Below are 22093 nucleotides of genomic sequence, written 5' to 3'. Positions count from 1 at the left end.
TCCATTCGAGCTCCGCCCGCGGCAATGGGGAAAGACAAGACGGTGGCTCTGGAACGCGCCAAGAAGGCAACGGCGAAGGCGAAGGGGAAAAAGTCCAGCCGGGGCGGATCCTCGTCGCGGTCCGGTTTGCCGCGCGGCTGGATCCAGGGCGACTGGATCTGGTCGACGATCAGCCAGGACGAACTCGATGATCTGGCGGAGGAGGGGCTAATTCCTCATGGATCGGCGCGGCTCCCAGAGGATGAGACCGAACCTCGACCGCGGGAGGGTGAGTGCGTCCTCCTTGCCACTCACATCGACCGTGGATTTTCTCTGCCTCCGCATCCTTTTTTCGGGCTTTCTTGAATTTCTTTGGAGCACAACTTCATCACTTTTCCCCCAACACCATCATATATCTTGCTGCTTTCGTGTCTCTGTGCGAAAACTTCTTGGGTTGTCGACCACACTGGGGTCTCTTCAAGCACATTTTCACGTGTCGCTCCCAGTCGGTCAAAAAGGCTAACCCGAGTGACGAGAGGACTCGGGTGATCCAGATGTGTGGGGGTCTTGGGATTCAGATGAGGGGTAAGAGCTCTTTCCCAGCCATAACTCTTCCTGAGTCAGTACGAGGATGGCAGTCAACCTGGTTTTACTGCAAAGACCAGCCGACTCCAGGTCAGTCGACTGGACTTCCTCCTTTTTCTATGGCTCGCGTAGAGAAGCCCTCCGCCTTGAAAGTGACTCCAGGGGAGAAAGCGGAGGTGAAAGTACTGGTTGAGCGAGTGGTCTATCTCATCTGTGAGGGTGTAACTAGAATGGATCTGCTGGAAGTCTTCCTCAGACGACGCATTCAGCCACTTCAAGCCCGCGACCATCCGATGTGGATGTATTCGGGCATTGAAGATTCCACTCGGGTGCACCCAGAAGAAGTCGACGAGGATACGGTGGAGAAGTGGTTGAGGAGCATCACTGGCAACAAGGATAACCCCAGAGGAGCCAGGAGAATCCCTCCAATTGACCAATCCTACGAACCAGACAAGGTCCGATTCTGAATTAACGAGCGTCATCTTGATTTAACATGCAACTGTTTATGCTTCACCGACTGACTTTGTCTTGCTTGTTTTCTTCTAGGCCCTTACTGAAATGTATTCGATGCCCAACGGAGAGCAGGAGCAGGACCGGAGGGGGAGGCAAGCGGAGGTGAAAGCGGCGAGTGGCATTCCGACGGAGAGGGGGACGAGGAGAGCGACGACCCGAGTGACGAAGAAGAGGTCGACTCTCCTCCCCGCAGGGAAAGGCGATCCAAACTTACTCACGACCCGCCGAGCGCCCGTGACAAGGCGACCATTCAGACCGGGCAGTCGTCAAAGCGTCCTCGGACGTCCTCTCCGGCACCAACTGAAAAAGCTCCAAAGCAGTCCAAGGTTGTAGTGCAGAAGACTCGGAAGGCGCTGCCGAGAATCAAAATTGACGTTCCTGTTGCTTCTGCGTGAGTGTTCTTCTTTCGCTTTAGTCGACGTTCTGTGCTATTTATTTTTCCCTTGGTTTGACCGAATGAATCTTGAAACTGGCAGTGCCGCTACCTCTGGGACCTCTGCTTATAAGAACGAGGATGAGGAAATGGAAGATGCGGTGATCTCCAATCCGGGTACAATCCTCGTGATTTTGTCTTCAATTTGTCGATTGAACCGTGCTATATCCAATCGGGTGATGAAACTTTGGCGACTGATCTTTTTACAGCCCTCAACATCATTAACCTCCTCGACGAGGACGAGCCACAGAGGCCCTTGGGGAGAAGAAACAAGAAAACGTCCGCTGGCAAGACGCTTCAATCGACACCGGTGGCGGAACCGGTAATTCAAGACACCGGCGATGCCAATCGGACTTCCGTCTCCTTCGACATACCGCTGTCGAGTGCTCGGCCTTCCTCATCAGCTGCATAGACTCCCACCGATCCACCTTCACTTTTTGCTACACATCACGTCCCAGAGGACCAAGTGGGTGCTGCAAAAGAGGCTATACGCCAGGCAGGCATTATGATGGAGAACATGAAGATGGTGCGGGAAGCCAGCCAAGCTGCTTATGATGCCAGCTCCGCTCTCCAGAGCAACATCCAGGTTAGTAGATCGTCGACTGACTCTTCTGGCTTGTTCTGTTAGGATATGGTACCTGAAAGCTTTCTTTCCAAGAATCTTTGCATCTGTCTGCGCCTTGCATCTGTACACCCACTGGGTGTTTTGATTTGTCACTAAACAGATTCGCCAAGTATTGTTGTTGTCAATTGAATCTTTTGACCAGTGGGGGCACGCTGAGTGCACCCACTGGGTGTAGTCCCCGAGACCATAATTGACTGCGGGCAGTCGACTATGGTCTGAGCATCAGAATTTGAATTTCTTCACTCGGTCTGGTCGGGCCATGTCGAGTGGAACTTTGAACCAGTGGGGGCACGCTGAGTGCACCCACTGGGTGTAGATCTTTTGACCAGTGGGGGCACGCTGAGTGCACCCACTGGGTGTAGTCCCCGAGACCATAATTGACTGCGCGCAGTCGGCTATGGTCTGAGCATTAGAATTTGAATTTCTTCACTCGGTCTGGTCGGGCCAGGTCGAGTGGAACTTTGAACCAGTGTTTTTTTGCACTCGCGCTGGACAGGCCTTGTCGAGTGTAAACTGAACCAGTAGGGGCACGCTAAGTGCACCCACTGGTTGTAGTCCCCGATACTACTGTTGGATGTTTGATTCGGCAGTAGTCTTAGAATGTGTTGGCTTTATCCTTTTACCTCTCTGAAATAAGACATGTTCTTTGGTTGCAGAAATCTTGTGATCTTGGAACTCATTTTGCTGACCTGGAGAAGCAGCAGATTCAGCTCAACCTCGATCTGGAGCTGGCCAAGACAGAACTGCAGAAAGCCAAGGATGACGCCGCTGGTAAGGAAGACCTGTCGACTGAGTTTTCCCTGAACCGGATTTCATTCTGCTTTTTCTGAATCCAACATTATTTCTTTCAGAGAAACTGAACCACGCTCTGGCAAAAAAGGATCAAGATCTGGCGGCCGCGCAGAAAAAAGCTGATGAGAAAACCGCACTCGCTGAACAGAAGTTGGCTTCAGTCGGCAAGTTGGAGGAAGAAAACTCCAGGCTGAAAACTGCCCTTGACGAAGCCAATAAGGAAGCGACTCGCCTGAAGAAGGACAAAGAAAATCTGAACGAGAAGATGGAGGGTATTGCCCGCAAGAGGAACGATCTGGAGAGTTATCTGGGAAGCCTTGCTAAGAAGTTGTTCGTCATGCTTGAAGGTGTTTCCTTTGATCCGACTGGTTTGTTCTTGTCGACTCGACATATGATCATTGGCTTACCCTTGAATTGTGTATGCAGAGTTTTGCCGGGACTTCGAGGAAGAGACCGGGCGAATTGAACCAAGCTTGGACCCCATCAATTCTCCAGTGAAGGATGAAGCTGCCATGAACGTGCTCCGACTGGAATCCCGCGTCACTGGTGTTGTCGATTATCTCGCCCGACTGAAAGTCGCAATGTCACGTATTGACACAGCTCTCTGGCCCATGGCAACACTTCAGAATGACCTCGAGCCTATGATGGCTCGGCTCAATGAAGCTCCCAATCGAATTCAAGAATGGAGGAAGTCTTCTGCCCGGTGCGGCGCTGATGTGGCTCTATCTCTGGTTCGCGTCCACTATCGAGAAGCTCGGGAAGAGAAGCTGGCGGCGATTAAAGTTGCTAACACCAAAAGGCATAACTTCTAGTCCTTCATGGAGACTTTCATTGCTGCTGCCACTCGGATTGCTGACGGGATCGACCTGGACAAATTCGTCGAGCCTGCCAACCCTCCTCCTGCGGAGTGAACAAACTTTTATGCTCTGCCTTAAATTTGCCTCGGAATGCCGAGTGATTTTGTAACCGTTAAACTCCTTCGGCCTGAATGCCCGAGTACTTTGATCTGTGGTCTTGAACTTTAGGATTTACCTGAACTTGATTTATCTCTGAATATGCTTGTATTTGTCTTCGAGTGGAATTTGTTCTTCACACGGAACAATCTTTGTGCTTGAGATGCAGCTCTGAGGTTGATGCTCTAGTCGACCCGCACCTCGTCGCCCTTGCGGATAAGGGTGGAGCGCACGTTGTACTTATGGCGCAGCTCTGAAGGAGAAGGTTGCAGTCGACCTGCACCTCGTCGTCCTTGCGGATAGGGATGGAGCGCACGTTGTACTTGTGGCGCAGCTCTGAAGGAGAAGGTTGCAGCCGAACTGCACCTCGTCGTCCTTGCGAATGGGGATGGACTTCGAACTTAGGCGAGGACTAGATTGCAGCTAAGCCCCCGAGTGGGAGGGTTGCTCACCACTCGGTAGGATTTTTCAAACTTAGGAGAGTACTGGACTGCAGCTAAGCCCCCGAGTGGGAGGGTTGCTCACCACTTGGTAGGATTTTTCAAACTTAGGCGAGCACTGGACTGCAGCTAAGCCCCCGAGTGGGAGGGTTGCTCACCACTCGGTAGGATTTTTCAAACTTAGGCGAGTACTGGACTGCAGCTAAGCCCCCGAGTGGGAGGGTTGCCCACCACTCGGTAGGATTTTTCAAACTTAGGCGAGTACTGGACTGCAGCTAAGCCCCCGAGTGAGAGGGTTGCTCACCACTCGGTAGGATTTTTCAAACTTAGGCGAGTACTGGACTGCAGCTAAGCCCCCGAGTAAGAGGGTTGCTCACCACTCGGTAGGATTTTTCAAACTTAGGCGAGTACTGGACTGCAACTAAGCCCCCGAGTGAGAGGGTTGCTCACCACTCAGTAGGATTTTTCAAACTTAGGCGAGTACTGGACTGCAGCTAAGCCCCCGAGTGAGAGGCTTGCTCACCACTCGGTAGGATTTTTCAAACTTAGGCGAGTACTGGACTGCAACTAAGCCCCCGAGTGAGAGGGTTGCTCACCACTCAGTAGGATTTTTCAAACTTAGGCGAGTACTGGACTGCAGCTAAGCCCCCGAGTGAGAGGCTTGCTCACCACTCGGTAGGATTTTTCAAACTTAGGCGAGTACTGGACTGCAGCTAAGCCCCCGAGTGAGAGGCTTGCTCACCACTCGGTAGGATTTTTCAAACTTAGGCGAAATGGATTCGCGGCTAAGCCCCCGAGTGAGAGGCTTGCTCATCACTCGGTAGGATTTTTCAAACTTAGGCAAAACGCATTCGTGGCAAAGTCACCCACTGGGGGATTTCAGACGCAAACAAAAGCAACAACAACCATTTAGGAAGACTGTAAAGCTCTTGTCTTTGATGAACAAACTACAAAGGTATTTCTTATAACATCTCATCCGAATGAGTACTTAAGTATAAAAGGGGCGGAGCAGCTCCGCGTTCCAAGCCCGTGGCTCGTCTTTCTGATGCTCGACATTGTAAAGATGGTATGCTCCATTGTGGAGAACTCGGGTGACAATGAAGGGACCTTCCCAAGCAGGGGCGAGCTTGTGTGGTTTCTACTGATCCACTCGAAGAACCAAGTCTCCCTCTTGAAAGGCTCGGCCCCTCACGTTTCTGGCGTGGAATCGACGCAAGTCTTGCTGATAAATGGTCGACTGGATTAAGGCCATCTCTCTTTCCTCCTCTAGGAGATCGACTGCGTCCTGCTGGGCCTGTTCTGCTTCATCTTCAGAGAAGAGCTCGACTCAGGGTGCATTGTGAAGCAAGTCACTCGGTAGAACAGCTTCAGGTCCATAAACCAAGAAGAATGGAGTTTGGCCAGTCGACCGATTGGGAGTTGTCCTCAATCAACAAAGAACTGATGGAAGTTCATCGACCCAGGCGCCTGCTGCATGCTTGAGATCACGCATCAGTCGGGGTTTCAGTCCTTTGAGAATCAAGCCATTTGCTCTTTCTGCTTGTCCATTCGACTGGGGGTGGGCGACTGAAGCATAGTCGACTCGTGTGCCTTGGGAAGCACAGAAGGCTCTGAACTCATCAAAATTGAAGTTCGACCCATTGTCAGTGATGATGCTGTGCGGAACTCCATATCTGAATGTCAATTCTCTGATGAAGCTGACGGCAGTACTGGCTTAAAGATTCTTGATAGGCTTGGCTTCAATCCATTTGGTAAACTTGTCGACTGCTACAAGCACATGAGTGAAGCTGCTCCTACCAGTCCTCAGGGGTCCAACCATATCCAACCCCCAAACAGCAAAGGGCCAGACGAGTGGAATAGTCTTCAGGGCTGACGCAGGCTTGTGGGACATATTGGAGTAAAACTGGCAGCCTTCACATTTGTCGACTATATCTTTCGCCATTTCATTTGCTCGTGGCCAATAAAATCCGGCTCGGTATGCTTTGGCCACAATGGTCCGAGAGAACGCATGGTGACCATAGGTTCCCGAGTGGATGTCGTTGAGGATCACTCGACCTTCTTCTGGTGCTATGCATTTCTGGCTGACTCCGGTTACGCTTTCCCTGAACAATTGTCCTCTGATCACAGTAAAGGCTTTGGATCAACGGACGATCTGTCGAGCCTCTTCTTCATCCTCTGGGAGTTCCTTCCTAAGGATATACGCAATGTATGGCACTGTCCAGTCGGGAGTGATGACCAAAACCTCCATGATCAAGTCGACCACGGCTGGGACTTTGACTTCAGTCGGATCTGTGGCACTCTTAGGCTGCGGGGGCTCTTCAGTGAAAGGATCTTCTTGAACTGAAGGTGTATGAATGTGTTCCAAAAACATGTTGCTGGGAATGGCTTCCCTCTTGGAACCTATCTTTGCCAAATCATCGGCTGCTTGATTTTTCAGTCGGGGTATATGATGGAGCTCTAACCCCTCAAACTTCTTTTCCAACTTCCTCACCGCATTGCAATAACCAGTCATAGCTGGGCTGATGACGTCCCACTCCTTCATCACTTGATTGACTACCAAATCTGAGTCGCCGTAGACCATGAGGCGACGGACGCCGAGTGAGATGGCCATACGTAACCCATATAAGAGTGCTTCATATTCCGCTTCGTTATTGGAGGAATCAAAGTGAATCTGGAGAACATATCTGAGCTTGTCTCCTCGGGGGGATATCAGTACCACCCCAGCACCGGAACCATTCAGCATCTTGGAACCATCAAAGAACATGGTCCAGTGCTCCGGGTGGACTTGAGTCGGCAGTTGCTGTTTGATCCACTCGGCGAGGAAATCTGCTATTGCTTGGGACGTGATAGCTTTCTTTGCCTCAAACTTAATATCCAAGTGAAGGAGTTCAATCGCCCACTTTGCCACTCAACCAGTTGCATCTCTGTTGTTCAGAATCTTTGATAATGGAGCGTCGCTGACGACTGTAATGGAGTGGTCAGAGAAATAATGTGCAACCTTCTTCGTGGTCATATAAATCCCATAAACAAGCTTCTGATAATGTGGATATCTTTGCTTTGATGGAGTCAAAACTTCAGAAACATAATATACTGGGCGCTGAACTTTATAGGCTTTTCCTTCTTCTTCCCGCTCGACCGTAAGTACTGTACTGACGACTTGTCCAGTGGCTGCAATGTAAAGCAGTAAAGGCTCTTTGCTGTTTGGGGCAGCAAGCACCGGCTGGGTGGAAAGCAGGGCTTTGAGCTCTGCAAATGCTGCATCAGCTTCAGGAGTCCACTCGAACTTATCAAACTTCTTCATCACTCGGTAAAGAGGCAATGCCTTTTCACCGAGGCGAGAAATGAATCGACTCAAGGCGGCCAAACAACCTGTAAGCTTCTGGACATCGTGCACACGCACAGGGCGTTTCATTCAGAGAATGGCACTGACTTTCTCTGGGTTAGCATCGATCCCCCGTTCGGAAACGAGGAAACCGAGTAATTTTCCGCCCAGAACTCCGAATGTGCACTTTGATGGATTAAGCTTGATATCATATCTTCTGAGGTTGGCAAAAGTTTCAGCAAGGTCAGCCAACAGGTCGGAACCTTTACGTGACTTGACCACAATGTCATCCATGTATGCTTCCACATTCTGACTGATTTGAGTGAGTAAACACTTCTGAATCATCCTCATGAATGTGGCTCCAGCATTCTTCAGGCCGAATGGCATGGTGACATAACAGAAGCATCCAAATGGAGTAATGAAAGCTGTTTTTATCTCATCGGGTCCATACAGTCGGATCTGATGATACCCGGAATAGGCATCCAAAAAGGACAAGCGCTCATACCCTGCAGTCGAGTCGACTATTTGATCGATGCGAGGGAGAGGAAAGTGATCTTTCGGGCAGGCCCGATTGATATGCTTGAAGTCAATGCACATGCGGAGTGAGTCGTCCTTCTTGGGGACCATGACAACGTTGGCTAGCCACTCGCAGTGGTAAATCTCTCGGATAAACTCAGCTGCTAGGAGCCGAGCCACTTCTTCACCGATTGCTTTTCTTTTCTGTACGGCGGACCATCGAAGATGTTCTTTAACTGGTTTCACTTTTGGGTCGACTCGCAAACGGTGCTCAGCCAGCCCCTTGGGAACACCCAGCATGTCAGAAGGTTTCCATGCAAAGATGTCCCAGTTCTCACGAAGGAACTGGATGAGTGCTTCTTCCTATTTGGAGTCGAGTGTTGTCGAAATGTGAGTCGGAGCAGCATTGGGATCGGTCGGGTGAATATGAATCAGCTTCGTTTCACCAGACGACTGAAATGCTGAATCCGTGGCAGGCTTCTTAGCTCGCAACAAATCACTCGGATCTGCATTTTTTTTGATACTCCTGCAATTCCACTACTGCCATTTGCGCATCGGCGATCTTTGAGCCCTTCTGGAAGCACTCTTCTGCCTTCTTCCGATTGCCAGTGATAGTGATCATTCCTTTAGGACCAGGCATCTTCAATTTGAGGTAAACGTAACATGGTCGAGCCATGAAACGTGCATAAGCCGGCCTGCCCAGAATAGCATGATAAGCACTCTGTAAATCGATGACTTCAAACTTCAACTTTTCTTTGCGGTAATTCTTGGAATCACCGAAAACCACATCGAGGGCGATCTGGCCGAGTGACTCAGCCTTCTTGCCAGGAATAACCCCATGGAAACTCATATTGCTTTCATTGAGTCTGGACATCGGAATGCCCATTCCTTTCAAGGTCTCTGCATACAGTATATTCAGGCCACTGCCACCATCCATCAGAACCTTAGTCAACCGAGTGCCTTCGACGACTGGGTCGACCACCAAAGCTTGCCTCCCAGGGGTGGCTATGTGTGTCGGGTGATCAGACTGGTCGAATGTAATGGCAGTCTGGGACCACTTCAAATAGCTGGTCGTCGCCGGAGTGACCATGTTCACTTCTCTGTTGATGACTTTCAGTCGACTCTTGCTCTCAACATCAGCAAAAATCATCAGAGTGGAATTGACGTGGGGGTAACCATCATCGTTCTCTTCCTTATCCTCAACTTTGTCCGATTCTTTCTCCTTTTCTTTGGGCTGTTTCTCTCGGAACTGCTGGATTAGGAGCCGACATTGTCGAGTGGTATGTTTCGGATAAATGAGATTACCCTCCTCATCCTTTTTGGTGTGAATGTGGCATGGTAAATCCAACACATCATTTCCATCTTGATCTTTTACTTTCTTGGGGTTCCATGGCCCTTTGGGCTTACCCTTGAACTTTCCTTGAGTCACGGCTAAGGCTTCCCCGGGAGCAGCTGGCTCGGCTTTACACTTCTGCTTTCGACTGGAGTTCCCTCCCCCGGTTTCGTGGGCGACTGTTTTGTGCTTGCCACTCCGGAGCCGATCCTCCTCTTCACCATTAGCATACTTGGTGGCAATTTCCATCATTCGACTCAGAGACATATCTCCGGTCCGACCGAACTTTAGATTCCATTCTCGATACTTGACGCCTTCCTTGAAGGCACAAACTGCTTGGTGATCAGACACATTCTCCACCGTCTGGTGCAACGTGATCCATCTCTGGATATAATCTCTCAAAGTTTCATTCGACTTCTGCACACAAGACTGTAGCTCTGTTAGCCCTGCTGGCCGTTTGCATGTACCTTCAAATGTTCTGACAAACACCCGGGCAAGCTCTTCCCAGCTATAAATACTGCCAGGTGCTAACTGATTCAACCACGCTCTTGCCGAGCCCTCTAACATCAGAGGAAGGTGCTTCATGGCCACTTCATCATTGCCACCACCAATCTGCACAGCCACTCGATAGTCCTCAAGCCAAGTGTCAGGCTTGGACTCACCAGTGAACTTGCTGACTCCAGTCGCCAACCTGAAGTTGGGGGAATCACTGCTGCTCTGATGGCTCTGCTGAAACACTCGGGACCTGAAACATGCACCCTCTGCCGGTCGGGTAATCTCTATCGTGGCCATCTCTGTGTGCTCTGTTCCTGTCAACCAGACCTTGAACGAGAATGGATCTCGCGTCAAAGCCCGGCTCCCGGGGGTCGACTGGAATCCTTCGCCCACCACTGTGAGGGCGCCTGTCATCGTGTTGCCGAGGCGCGTATGACCCACTCCTTGGGGGAGGCGTGGGTACTCGGCGACGATCATACTGCTCATGGTTTCTGTACTGATCCTGTCGATCTCCACGTCCCTCACGCCTTGGAGGTGATCTTGGGCTGTGAGCCGACTGAACTGTGTCTGCCATTACAGATCTACTATGAAACCTATTCCGAGACTGTGACACTGCTGTGTTCTGCTCCCCCGTCGCCCGGAGCAAAGCCCGGATCTGCATCAAACCCCTACCGGCCTCCGACTGGGAAGGCTAAATCGACTCTGCTATTCGGGCAGCAGCTATGAGATTCTGGATCAGAGTTCGATATACCTGGGTTGGAGGCGGAAAAAGTTGTCGTCGACTGGATTCAGGAACTCGCTGCCGAGCACGCTCGTCGAGTGCGTGCTGGAGATTCTCCAGTCGAGTGCGCTCAGCCAAGTTGGCCAGGCGCACCTCCTCCAAGGCCCGGGCCTCGGGGGTTTCTTCAATGATAGGAGTGTGAAGTGCATCCATGTTACGGCGGCGAAGCTCTTCCCTCTGCTGCGAAGAGAGGGGCTCGGGGCGGTACTCCTCGTGGACATGCGACGGATCGCCTCCGCCATCACCACCGTCGTCGCAGGGGAAGCCAGGAGGACTGCGCGGTCCGTTGACCATCAGGACTTCCGCCGCGGGGTCGCTGCTGTCGCACTCGGATGCGGTCTCAACGGAGCCAGTCGAACAGGCCGTACAGAGTTTCATCGGGCTCGATTGCCGCGACTTGGGGGTGGCCGACTGGCGAGCCACCGCGTGCCTCACCCACCGCTGGAGCCTCGACTGACCGGAACGCTTGTGCCGGCGGGCAGCAGGGAGTGAAGACGCCACCGGAGCCGACCGATACTGGGTCGACGGCTGCCGCAGGAGGATGTCGCGGACGCACGCGCGAAAGTGCGTTGCCCCACGGACGGGGAGCGCCTCGACATCGAGTGGAGCTTCTTGGAGCCAAGCGGAGTTGTCGGCGACGAACACGAGCGCGCCGAGACGGATCTCGCGGCCCTCGGCCAATCCTCCGCCTGAAACCATGCTGATGGGGATCGGAAAAATTGCAACTTCTCCAATAAGTCGCTAAGACACCTGCCCCACGGTGGGCGCCAACTGTCGTGGTTCTAAGTCTGACAATAGAATGGGGGGTAGGGATGTAGAGGCAAGATCCAAGCTATGGAGAAGCTGTACACACGAGTTTTACGAGTTCAGGCCCTTCTCGGAGGAAGTAACAGCCCTACGTTTCGGAGCCCGGAGGTGGTCGACTGGATTATATGCGTGTGTGTTACAAGGGGTGTGAACCCTTGTGCATGTGGAGGGGGTGGCTTATATAGAGTGCGCCAGCACCCCGGCCAGCCCACATTACAAGGGATTTAAGGTACATCAAGAGGGGGGAGTTACTGGTAACGTCCGTAATAAAGTGTTATAAATGGCTATTAAGTCTAGGAGTTAATGCTCGACCGTTGCTGTGTAGAGTGACTTTAGGTCTTCTGTCCGTCGAGTGTTTCTTGTTACGGTCGAGTGATCTTGACTCCTCCGAGTGGAAATGTTTCTGGTCGAGTAGGTGATGGTACCCCTTGAATGCTTCTGGCTTTAGAGTGATGTCCTTGGGGAAGGTATTTAGGTCAGGCATGTGACCCTACCCTAGGTACATGTCCTCATCAGTGCTCCCACTCACTTTTGTAAATACAGGCTTCACCACAAGTCTGTATAAAACTATATGCTTTGATCAACTCATCAAAGCGTATATTCCAACTCCGAGATGCTTGCACCAGTCCACAGATGGATCGCTGGAGCTTGCACATTTTGTTAGCACCTTTAGGATCGACAAAACCTTCTGGTTGCATCATATACAACTCTTCTTTAAAAAATCCATTAAGGAATGTAGTTTTTGACATCCATTTGCCAGATTTCATAAAATGTGGCAATTTGCTAACATGATTCGGACAGACTTAAGCATCGCTACGAGTGAAAAAATCTCATCATAGTCAACACCTTGAACTTTGTCAAAAACCTTTTTCGACAAGTCTAGCTTTGTAGATAGTAACACTACTATCAGCGTCCGTCTTCCTCTTGAAGATCCATTTATTTTCTATGGCTTGCCGATCATCGGGCAAGTCAACCAAAGTCCACACTTTGTTCTCATACATGGATCCCATCTCAGATTTCATGGCCTTTAGCCATTTCGCGGAATCTGGGCTCATCATCGCTTCCTCATAGTTCGTAGGTTTATCATGGTCTAGTAACATGACTTCCAGTATAGGATTACCGTACCAATCTTGTGCGGATCTCACTCTGGTTGACCTACGAGGTTTGGTAGTAACTTGATCTGAAGTTACATGATCATCATCATTAGCTTCCTCACTAATTGGTGTAGGAGTCACAGGAACAGATTTCTGTGATGAACTACTTTCCAATAAGGGAGCAGGTACAGTTACCTCATCAAGTTCTACTTTCCTCCCACTCACTTCTTTCGAGAGAAACTCCTCCTCTAGGAAGGATCCATTCTTAGCAACGAATGTCTTGCCTTCGGATCTGTGATAGAAGGTGTACCCAACTGTCTCCTTTGGGTATCCTATGAAAACACAATTCTCCGATTTGGGTTCGAGCTTATCAGGTGAAAACTTTTTCACATAAGCATCGTAACCCCAAACTTTAAGAAACGACAGCTTAGGTTTCTTGCTAAACCATAGTTCATACGGTGTCGTCTCAACGGATTAGATGGTGCCCTATTAACGTGAATGCAGCTGTCTCTAATGCATAACCCCAAAACGATAGTGGTAAATCGGTAAGAGACATCATAGATTGCACTATATCCAATAAAGTACGGTTATGACGTTCGGACACACCATTATGCTGTGGTGTTCCAGGTGGCATGAGTTTGTGAAACTATTCCACATTGTTTTAATTGAAGACCAAACTCGTAACTCAAATATTCTCCTCCATGATCAGATCGTAGAAACTTTATTTTCTTGTTACGATGATTTTCCACTTCACTCTGAAATTATATGAACTTTTCAAATGTTTCAGACTTTATGTTTCATCAAGTAGATATACCCATATCTGCTCAAATCATCTGTGAAGGTCAGAAAATAACGATACCTGCCGCGAGTCTCAATATTCATCGGACCACATACATCAGTATGTATGATTTCCAACAAATCTGTTGCTCGCTCCATTGTTCCGGAGAACGGCGTTTTAGTCATCTTGCCCAAGAGGCATGGTTCGCAAGCATCAAGTGATTCCAAAAGCCCACCAGCATGGAGTTTCTTCATGCGCTTTACACCAATATGACCTAAACGGCAGTGCCACAAATAAGTTGCACTATCATTATTAACTTTGCATCTTTTGGCTTCAATATTATGAATATGTGTATCACTACGATCGAGATCCAACAAACCATTTTCATTGGGTATATGACCATAGAAGGTTTTATTCATGTAAACAAAACAACAATTATTCTCTTAAATGAATAACCGTATTGCAATAAACATGATCAAATCATATTCATGCTCAACGCAAACACCAAATAACACTTATTTAGGTTCAACACTAATCCCGAAAGTATAGGGAGTGTGCGATGATGATCATATCAATCTTGGAACCACTTCCAACACACATCGTCACTACACCCTTAACTAGTCTCTTTTCATTCTGCAACTCCCGTTTCGAGTTACTAATCTTAGCAACTGAACTAGTATCAAATACTAAGGGGTTGCTATAAACACTAGTAAAGTACACATCAATGACATGTATATCAAATATACCTTTGTTCACTATGCCATCCTTCTTATCCGCCAAGTATCTAGGGCAGTTCCACTTCTAGTGAACAGTCCCTTTGCAGTAGAAGCACTTAGTCTCAGGCTTAGGTCCAGACTTGGGCTTCTTCACTTGAGCAGCAACTCGCTTGCCGTTCTTCTTGAAGTTCCCCTTCTTCCCTTTGCCCTTTTCTTGAAACTAGTGGTCTTGTCAACCATCAACACTTGATATTTTTCTTGATTTCTACCTTCGTCGATTTCAGCATCACGAAGAGCTTGGGAATCGTTTCCGTTATCCCTTGCATATTATAGTTCATCACGAAGTTCTAGTAACTTGGTGATAGTGACTAGAGAACTCTGTCAATCACTATTTTATCTAGAAGATTAACTCCCACTTGATTCAAGCGATTGTAGTACCCAGACAATCTGAGCACATGCTCACTGCTTGAGCTATTCTCCTCCATCTTTTAGCTATAGAACTTGTTGGAGACTTCATATCTCTCAACTCGGGTATTTGCTTGAAATATTAACTTCAACTCCTGGAACATCTCATATGGTCCATGACGTTCAAAACGTCTTTGAAGTCCCGATTCTAAGCCGTTTAAGCATGGTGCACTAAACTATCAAGTTGTCATCATATTGAGCCAGCCAAACATTCATAACGTCTGCATCTGCTCCTGCAATAGGTCTGTCACTTAGCGGTGCATCAAGGACATAATTCTTCTGTGCAGCAATGACGATAAACCTCAGATCACGGACCCAGTCTGCATCATTGCTACTATCATCTTTCAACTTAGTTTTCTCTAGGAACATATATAAAACATAGGGAAGCAACAACGCGAGCTATTGATCTACAACATAGATATGCTAATACTACCAGGACTAAGTTCATGATAAATTAAAGTTCAATTAATCATATTACTTAAGAACTCCCACTTAGATAGACATCCCTCTAATCATCTAAGTGATCACGTGATCCATATCAACTAAACCATGTTCGATCATCACGTGAGATGGAGTAGTTTCAATGGTGAGCATCACTATGTTGATCATATCTACTATATGATTCACGCTCGACCTTTCGGCCTCAGTGTTCCGAGGCCATATCTGTTATATGCTAGGCTCGTCAAGTTTAACCTGAGTATTTCGCGTGTGCAACTGTTTTGCACCCGTTGTATTTGAACGTAGAGCCTATCACACCCGATCATCACGTGGTGTCTCAGCACGAAGAACTTTCGCAACGGTGCATACTCAGGAAGAACACTTATACCTTGATAATTTAGTGAGAGATCATCTTATAATGCTACCGTCAATCAAAGCAAGATAAGATGTATAAAAGATAAACATCACATGCAATCATAATATGTGACATGATATGGCCATCATCATCTTGTGCCTTTGATCTCCATCTCTAAAGCATCGTCATGATCTCCATCGTCACCGGCATGACACCATGATCTCCATCATCTTGATCTATATCAATGTGTCGTCACATGGTCGTCTCGCCAACTATTGCTCTTGCAACTATTGCTATCGCATAGCGATAAAGTAAAGCAATTATTTGGCGCTTGCATCTTATGCAATAGAGAGACAACCATAAGGCTTTTGCCAGTTGCCGATAACTCGGTTACAAAACATGATCATCTCATACAATAAAATATAGCATCATGCATTGACCATATCACATCACAACATGCCCTGCAAAAACAAGTTAGACGTCCTCTACTTTGTTGTTGCAAATTTTACGTGGCTGCTACGGGCTGAGCAAGAACCGTTCTTACCAACGCATCAAAACCACAACGATAGTTCGTCAAGTTAATGTTGTTTTAACCTTCTCAAGGACCAGGCGTAGCCACACTTGGTTCAACTAAAGTTGGAGAAACTGACACCCACCAGCCACCTGTGTGCAAAGCATGTCGGTAGAACCAGTCTCGCGTAAGCGTACGCGTAATGTCGGTCCGGGCCGCTTCATCCAACAATACCGCCGAACCAAAGTATGACATGCTGGTAAGCAGTATGACTTGTATCGCCCACAACTCACTTGTGTTCTATTCGTGCATATAACATCTACGCATAAAACCTGGCTCGGATGCCACTGTTGGGGAACGTAGTAATTTCAAAAAAATTCCTACGCACACGCAAGATCATGGTGATGCATAGCAACGAGAGGGGAGAGTGTTGTCTACGTACCCTCGTAGACCGTAAGCGGAAGCGTTTATCAACGCGGTTGATGTAGTCGTACGTCTTCACGATCCGACCGATCCAAGTACTGAACGCACGACACCTCCAAGTTCTGCACACGTTCAGCTCGATGACGTCCTCGCCTTCTTGATCCAGCAAGACGGGCGAAGTAGTAGATGAGTTCCGGCAGCACGACGGCGTGGTGACGGTGTTGGTGAAGAACAATCTCCGCAAGGCTTCGCCTAAGCACTACGAAAACTATGACGGAGGATAAACTAGAGGGGACGGGGTTGCCGGCACACGGCTTGGTGTTTCTTGATGTGTCTTGGGTGCTAGCCCTACCCCTCTATTTATATGTTGAGCCTTGGGGTCGAAACTTGGAGTAAAAGCCTCCACAAAGTCGGTTTCACCCGAAAGGCAAGAGTCCTTATCGGACTCCAGGGCCAGACGCCAGGGTTCCCGGCGTCTGGACCCAGACGCCAGGGACCTTGGCGTCTGGCCCCTGGACTCCGCAAAACTTCCTTTTGCGCTTTCCAAAAAACTCGTGGGCTTTCCCCTTTGGCCCAGATAAAGTGTTCTCGTGCCCAAACATTTCGGGAAACATCCGGAACCCCTTCCGATGGATTCCGGAACCTTTCCGGAGATCAAACACTACTATCCACATATCAATCTTTACTTCCGGACCATTCCGGAGTTCCTCATCATATCCGTGATCTCATCCAAAACTCCGAACAACATTCGGTCACCAACATACATAACTCATAGTACTATATCGTCAACGAACGTTAAGCGTGCGGACCCTACGGGTTCGAGAACTATGTAGACATGACCGAGACACCTCTCTGGTCAATAACCAATAGCGGGACCTGGATGCCCATATTGGCTCCTACATATTCTACGAAGATCTTTATCGGTCAAACCGCATAACAACATACGTTTGTTCCCTTTGTCATCGGTATGTTACTTGCCCGAGATTCGATCGTCGGTATCTCAATACCTAGTTCAATCTCGTTACCGGCAAGTCTCTTTACTCGTTCCGTAATACATCATCCCGCAACTAACTCATTAGTTACAATGCTTGCAAGGCTTATAGTGATGTGCATTACCGAGTGGGCCCAGAGATACCTCTCCGACAATCGGAGTGACAAATCCTAATCTCGAAATACGCCAACCCAACAAGTACCTTTGGAGACACCTGTAGAGCACCTTTATAATCACCCAGTTACGTTGTGACGTTTGGTAGCACACAAAGTGTTCTTCCGGTAAACGGGAGTTGCATAATCTCATAGTCATAGGAACATGTATAAGTCATGAAGAAAGCAATAGCAGAATACTAAACAATCGAGTGCTAAGCTAACGGAATGGGTCAAGTCAATCACATCATTCTCCTAATGATGTGATCCCGTTAATCAAATGACAACTCATGTCAATGGTTAGGAAACTTAACCATCTTTGATTAACGAGCTAGTCAAGTAGAGGCATACTATGACACTATGTTTGTCTATGTATTCACACATGTATTATGTTTCCGGTTAATACAATTATAGCATGAATAATAAACATTTATCATGAAATAAGGAAATAAATAATAACTTTATTATTGCCTCTAGGGCATATTTCCTTCAATCACTTCACCATCATCGTCACCACGCCGTCGAGCTGACGGAACTCTCCCTCAACACTTTGCTGGATCAAGAGTTCGAGGGACGTCATCGAGCTGAACGTGTGCAGAACTCAGAGGTGTCGTACGTTCGGTGCTTGATCGGTCGGAACGAGAAGAAGTTCGACTACATCAACCGCTTTGTCAAACGCTTCCGCTTTTGGTCTATGAGGGTACGTGGACACACTCTCCCCCACTCGTTGCTGTGCATCTCCTAGATAGATCTTGCGTGAGCGTAGGTTTTTTTTTTTGAAATCGCATGCTACGTTCCCCAACACAGACAACCTTGACAGCAACAATGGTGGGGTGGCAACGAGAATGATAACAATAATGGGGGGGGCGGTGATGATGGCAATAATGGAGGGAATGGCAATAACAATGGTGGCAACGGTAATCCCGACGAAAACGCAGGCGGACCCCTGAGCGATCACGGCCGTGACGACCAGGACATCTTGAATGAATTGCTCGACAACCCCAATCACACTATAAAATGGGTGCTATTTTGTGACAAAAATCCTAGTGAAGAACCAAAAACGTCATCGAAGATAATTTTCTATGATGGTTTTCCATCACCGGATTAGCCTCACATTAAATGTGCATGTTTTCCTTGTCGGTTGGTAGGCCCCTTGGAGGGCCCACGAGAGCAGAGCTAGCGCTCGTGAAGATTGAAGGCGCTCAAGGACAGACCTGGGCACTTTCGTTGGCTCCTTAAATCTTCTTTGTGAAGTTGGGGCTGTAGAGATTAGGGGTTGTGAACAATGCGAGATCGCCTAGCTCTGGATGGGGGTGCTCGGAAAGGCCTGAGCACTGGCCATTGGCGTTGTCCCCTGGAACCTTGCTCCTTGGGCCCCATGGTGCCAAGTCCGACCTATTCAAACATGCTCGAGGGACCCTGTTTCCCGTAATGCTGACATCCGCTGTGTGCCGTGTTAGCCACGATGGCCACACCAGAGTGGGGACATAACCACAATCTGGGCGAGGTTGCTCCACCGTCCACACGCCACTACTATATGTACACACAACCAACATTAAAAAAAACTTACTATGCTCCAAGGTGAATCTATTATTATTGAAAGAAAAAAAGAGCAACAACAAGGCCACATATAGCCTACGGCCCATTTCACGGCCCAGCTAACCCAGCCCATTACCCTAAAAAAAGTTAACCCAGTCCACCATCAGACAATTCCGGCCACTAATTCTCAAAAAAAAAAAAAACAATTCCGGCCACTCCATCCCACACTTGACTTTGCCGTTCCCCTAAACCTCCCGCAGCCATGGCGCGCCGCCACCTTCGCATCCCCCTCCTCCCGCTCGTCTCCCGCAACCCCCACGCACCCACCACCCTCAACCTCCGCCATGCCTTCTGCTCCTCCACCGCCGCCCCCACCATCGACGCAGCATCCTCCGCCGCTGCCTCCGCCGTCGAGACCCCGGAAGAAGCTCCGGCAGCAACGGCCGCGGCGGGTCCGGAGGCAGAGGCCTTGGAGTCGGCCCCGGCCCGTGCCCCCCGGGAGGAGGAGCCCCTGCACGAGAGGATCCTCCACATGATCCGCCGCCGCAAGTGGACAACCCGCATGGAGAACTCGGTCCGCCTGCTCTCCCCGACTCTCACGGCGCCGCTCGTCCACGGCGTGATCTCCGCCGCGGCCGCCGCCGACCGCGCCGACCTCTCGCTCCAGTTCTTCCGCTTCGCGTACCGCCGCGCCGGGTTCCGCCCGGAGCCGGCCACCTTCGCGCTCCTCGTCCCGATCCTCGCGTCCAAGAGCATGCTCAACCACGCCCGCTGCATCCTCCTCGAGACCATGCCGTCCTTCTCCATCCCCCCTGAGGAGGCCACTGTCGCGGCCCTCGTCGCTGCCTACGGCAAGGCCGGCATCCCGCAGGAGGCCGTCAAGCTCTTCCGCCTGATGCCCGAGCTCGGCATCGCCCGCACCGCGCTCTCCTACAACGCCGTGCTCAAGGCCATTCTCTGCCGCGGCCGCGAGGCCATGGCCAGGCGGATCTACAACGCCATGATCGCCGACGGCGTCGTCCCGGACCTGTCCACCTACAACACGCTGATCTGGGGGTTCGGCCTGTGCAAGAAGATGGAGTCCGCCGTGAGGGTCTTTGAGGACATGAAGGACCACGGGGTGACGCCTGATGTGACCACCTACAACACCCTGCTCAATGCCTGGGTGCGGACAGGCGATATGGAGAGTGTGCGGAAGGTGTTCGATGAAATGCCGGTGGCTGGTTTTGAGCGGAACTCAATCTCATACAATGTCATGATCAAGGGATATGTTGAGGCGAATAAGGTTGAGGAGGCAGTGGGGTTGTTCAAGGAGATGGGGGAGAAGGGGCTGAGGTTGAGTGAGAAGACGTTTGCTGCATTGATGCCGGGGCTTTGTGATGACGAGGGCAAGGCCGCGGAGGCCCGGAAGGCAGTGGAGGATATGGCAGAGCGACGACTCACGCCAAAGGACAAATCGGTGTTTCTGAGGCTCGTGTCGACATTGTGCAAAGCTGGGGATTTGGATGGGGCATTGGAGGTGCATAAGAAGAGCGGGCAGTTCAAGCATGTCCTGGTGGATCCGAGGCAGTACGGTGTGTTGATGGAGAGCTTGTGTGCAGGTGGTAAGTGTGATCGTGCTGTGGAGGTGCTCGATGAGCTTCTTGAGAAGGGCACACTGCTTAGCCCAAAGAGTCCAGTGCTGGAAGCACCGGCTTATAATCCAGTGATCGAGTATCTGTGCAACAATGGAAATACAAACAAGGCTGAGACGTTCTTCAGGCAGCTGATGAAGAAAGGCGTGGATGACAAGTCTGCATTCAACAGTCTTATCCGTGGGCATGCAAAGGAAGGTGCGCTGGAGGCTGCAAAGGAGATTCTTTCCATTATGACACGCCGTGGTGTCCCTACTGACCCCCATTCGCATGCACTACTTATTGATAGTTTCCTGAAGAAAAATGAGCCAGCTGATGCAAAGACAGCATTGGACAGCATGATGGTGCATGGTCACTTACCAAGGCCAGCTCTGTTCCAGTCTGTCATGGTGTCGCTTTTCAATGATGGCCGGGTTCAGACTGCAAGTAGGGTCATGAAGAGTATGATCGAGAAGGGGGTTACTGAGAACATGGATATGGCACATATGATTTTGGAAGCTCTCTTCATGAGGGGTCATGTAGAGGAGGCGATTGGTCGTGTCAATCTGATGGTGGAAAATGGCTTTGTGCCTGATCTAGATAAGTTGCTTGTTTCCCTTTGCCAGAAGGACAAAGTGATGGAGGCACATAAGCTGGCTGATTTTGCGTTGGATCGGGACTTTGAAGTTAGCTTCTCAACCTATGACAAAGTCCTGGAAGCCCTGTACACTGAGGAGAAGACATTGCCAGCCTACTCCATGCTCTGCAAGATCAAGCACAAAGGAGGTGTTGTAGACCAGAAGGGGTGTGATGCTTTGATGGATAGCTTAAAAGCTGGAGGATACTCAAAGCAAGCTGACATTTTGTCTAGGATCTTGGTGGAGAATGGATCGTCAACATCCAAGAGGGGCAAAAAGACTGCCATGGGTGCGTAGCGAGGTTTCTGAATTCATGGGAGATCCTATTTGCTTTTCTAATTGAAGAAGAAAATAAATCAGTTCTTTGTTTGTTTTGTTAATGCCTGTTGGGCCATCTGTCGAATCAGGATTTTCATCCTAGCACAGAAGCAAGATAGGTAAATTTACCTTTCTCATGAAAACCCTGATTTAATCTTGCACCATGTCTTAGAGAAGAAACATGTTTAATAATTGAGGCAGATGTAGTTCTTATGAATTTAGTTCAGAATTACATCTATAATACGCTGTTACTTCATTCTTTATAAGTGGCTGTACTAAAGACAGCCCAGAATTTTGTTTTGCCATGATGCAAGAGGAAGGCTTTGATCCACATTGTATGCTGTTGTTATTTCACCTTGTTAAACATTTCAACCTTCAAATGTATCTCTTTGTTATATCTCATCTTCAGTGAAAGATAGTAGCCACCATCAACACAAGAAGTACAAAGCCACCCACTGATGATGTAGCTGCATAAATACAGTGTACAG

General features: G+C 49.3%; 1 protein-coding gene across 1 annotated transcript; it reads left to right on the top strand.

Moving 5' to 3' along the window:
• The first annotated feature begins 19248 nt into the window (after positions 1 to 19248).
• LOC109748027 (large ribosomal subunit protein mL102 (rPPR5)) lies at positions 19249 to 21861 on the top strand. Its single transcript, XM_020307087.4, has one exon. The coding sequence runs from the start codon at positions 19299 to 19301 to the stop codon at positions 21582 to 21584; it is 2286 nt and encodes a 761-aa protein (XP_020162676.1). The 5' UTR covers positions 19249 to 19298; the 3' UTR covers positions 21585 to 21861.
• The last annotated feature ends 232 nt before the right edge of the window (positions 21862 to 22093 follow it).

Source organism: Aegilops tauschii, chromosome 4, assembly GCF_002575655.3.
Source record: "Aegilops tauschii subsp. strangulata cultivar AL8/78 chromosome 4, Aet v6.0, whole genome shotgun sequence".
Taxonomy (NCBI): domain Eukaryota; kingdom Viridiplantae; phylum Streptophyta; class Magnoliopsida; order Poales; family Poaceae; genus Aegilops; species Aegilops tauschii.
The sequence above is the reverse complement of the archived record's forward strand: the minus strand, read 5'-3'. Positions and strand labels throughout refer to the sequence as shown.

Excerpts from the sequence above, each read along its gene's own strand:
- LOC109748027 (XM_020307087.4), top strand. The coding sequence starts at position 19,299 with ATGGCGCGCCGCCACCTTCGCATCCCCCTCCTCCCGCTCGTCTCCCGC.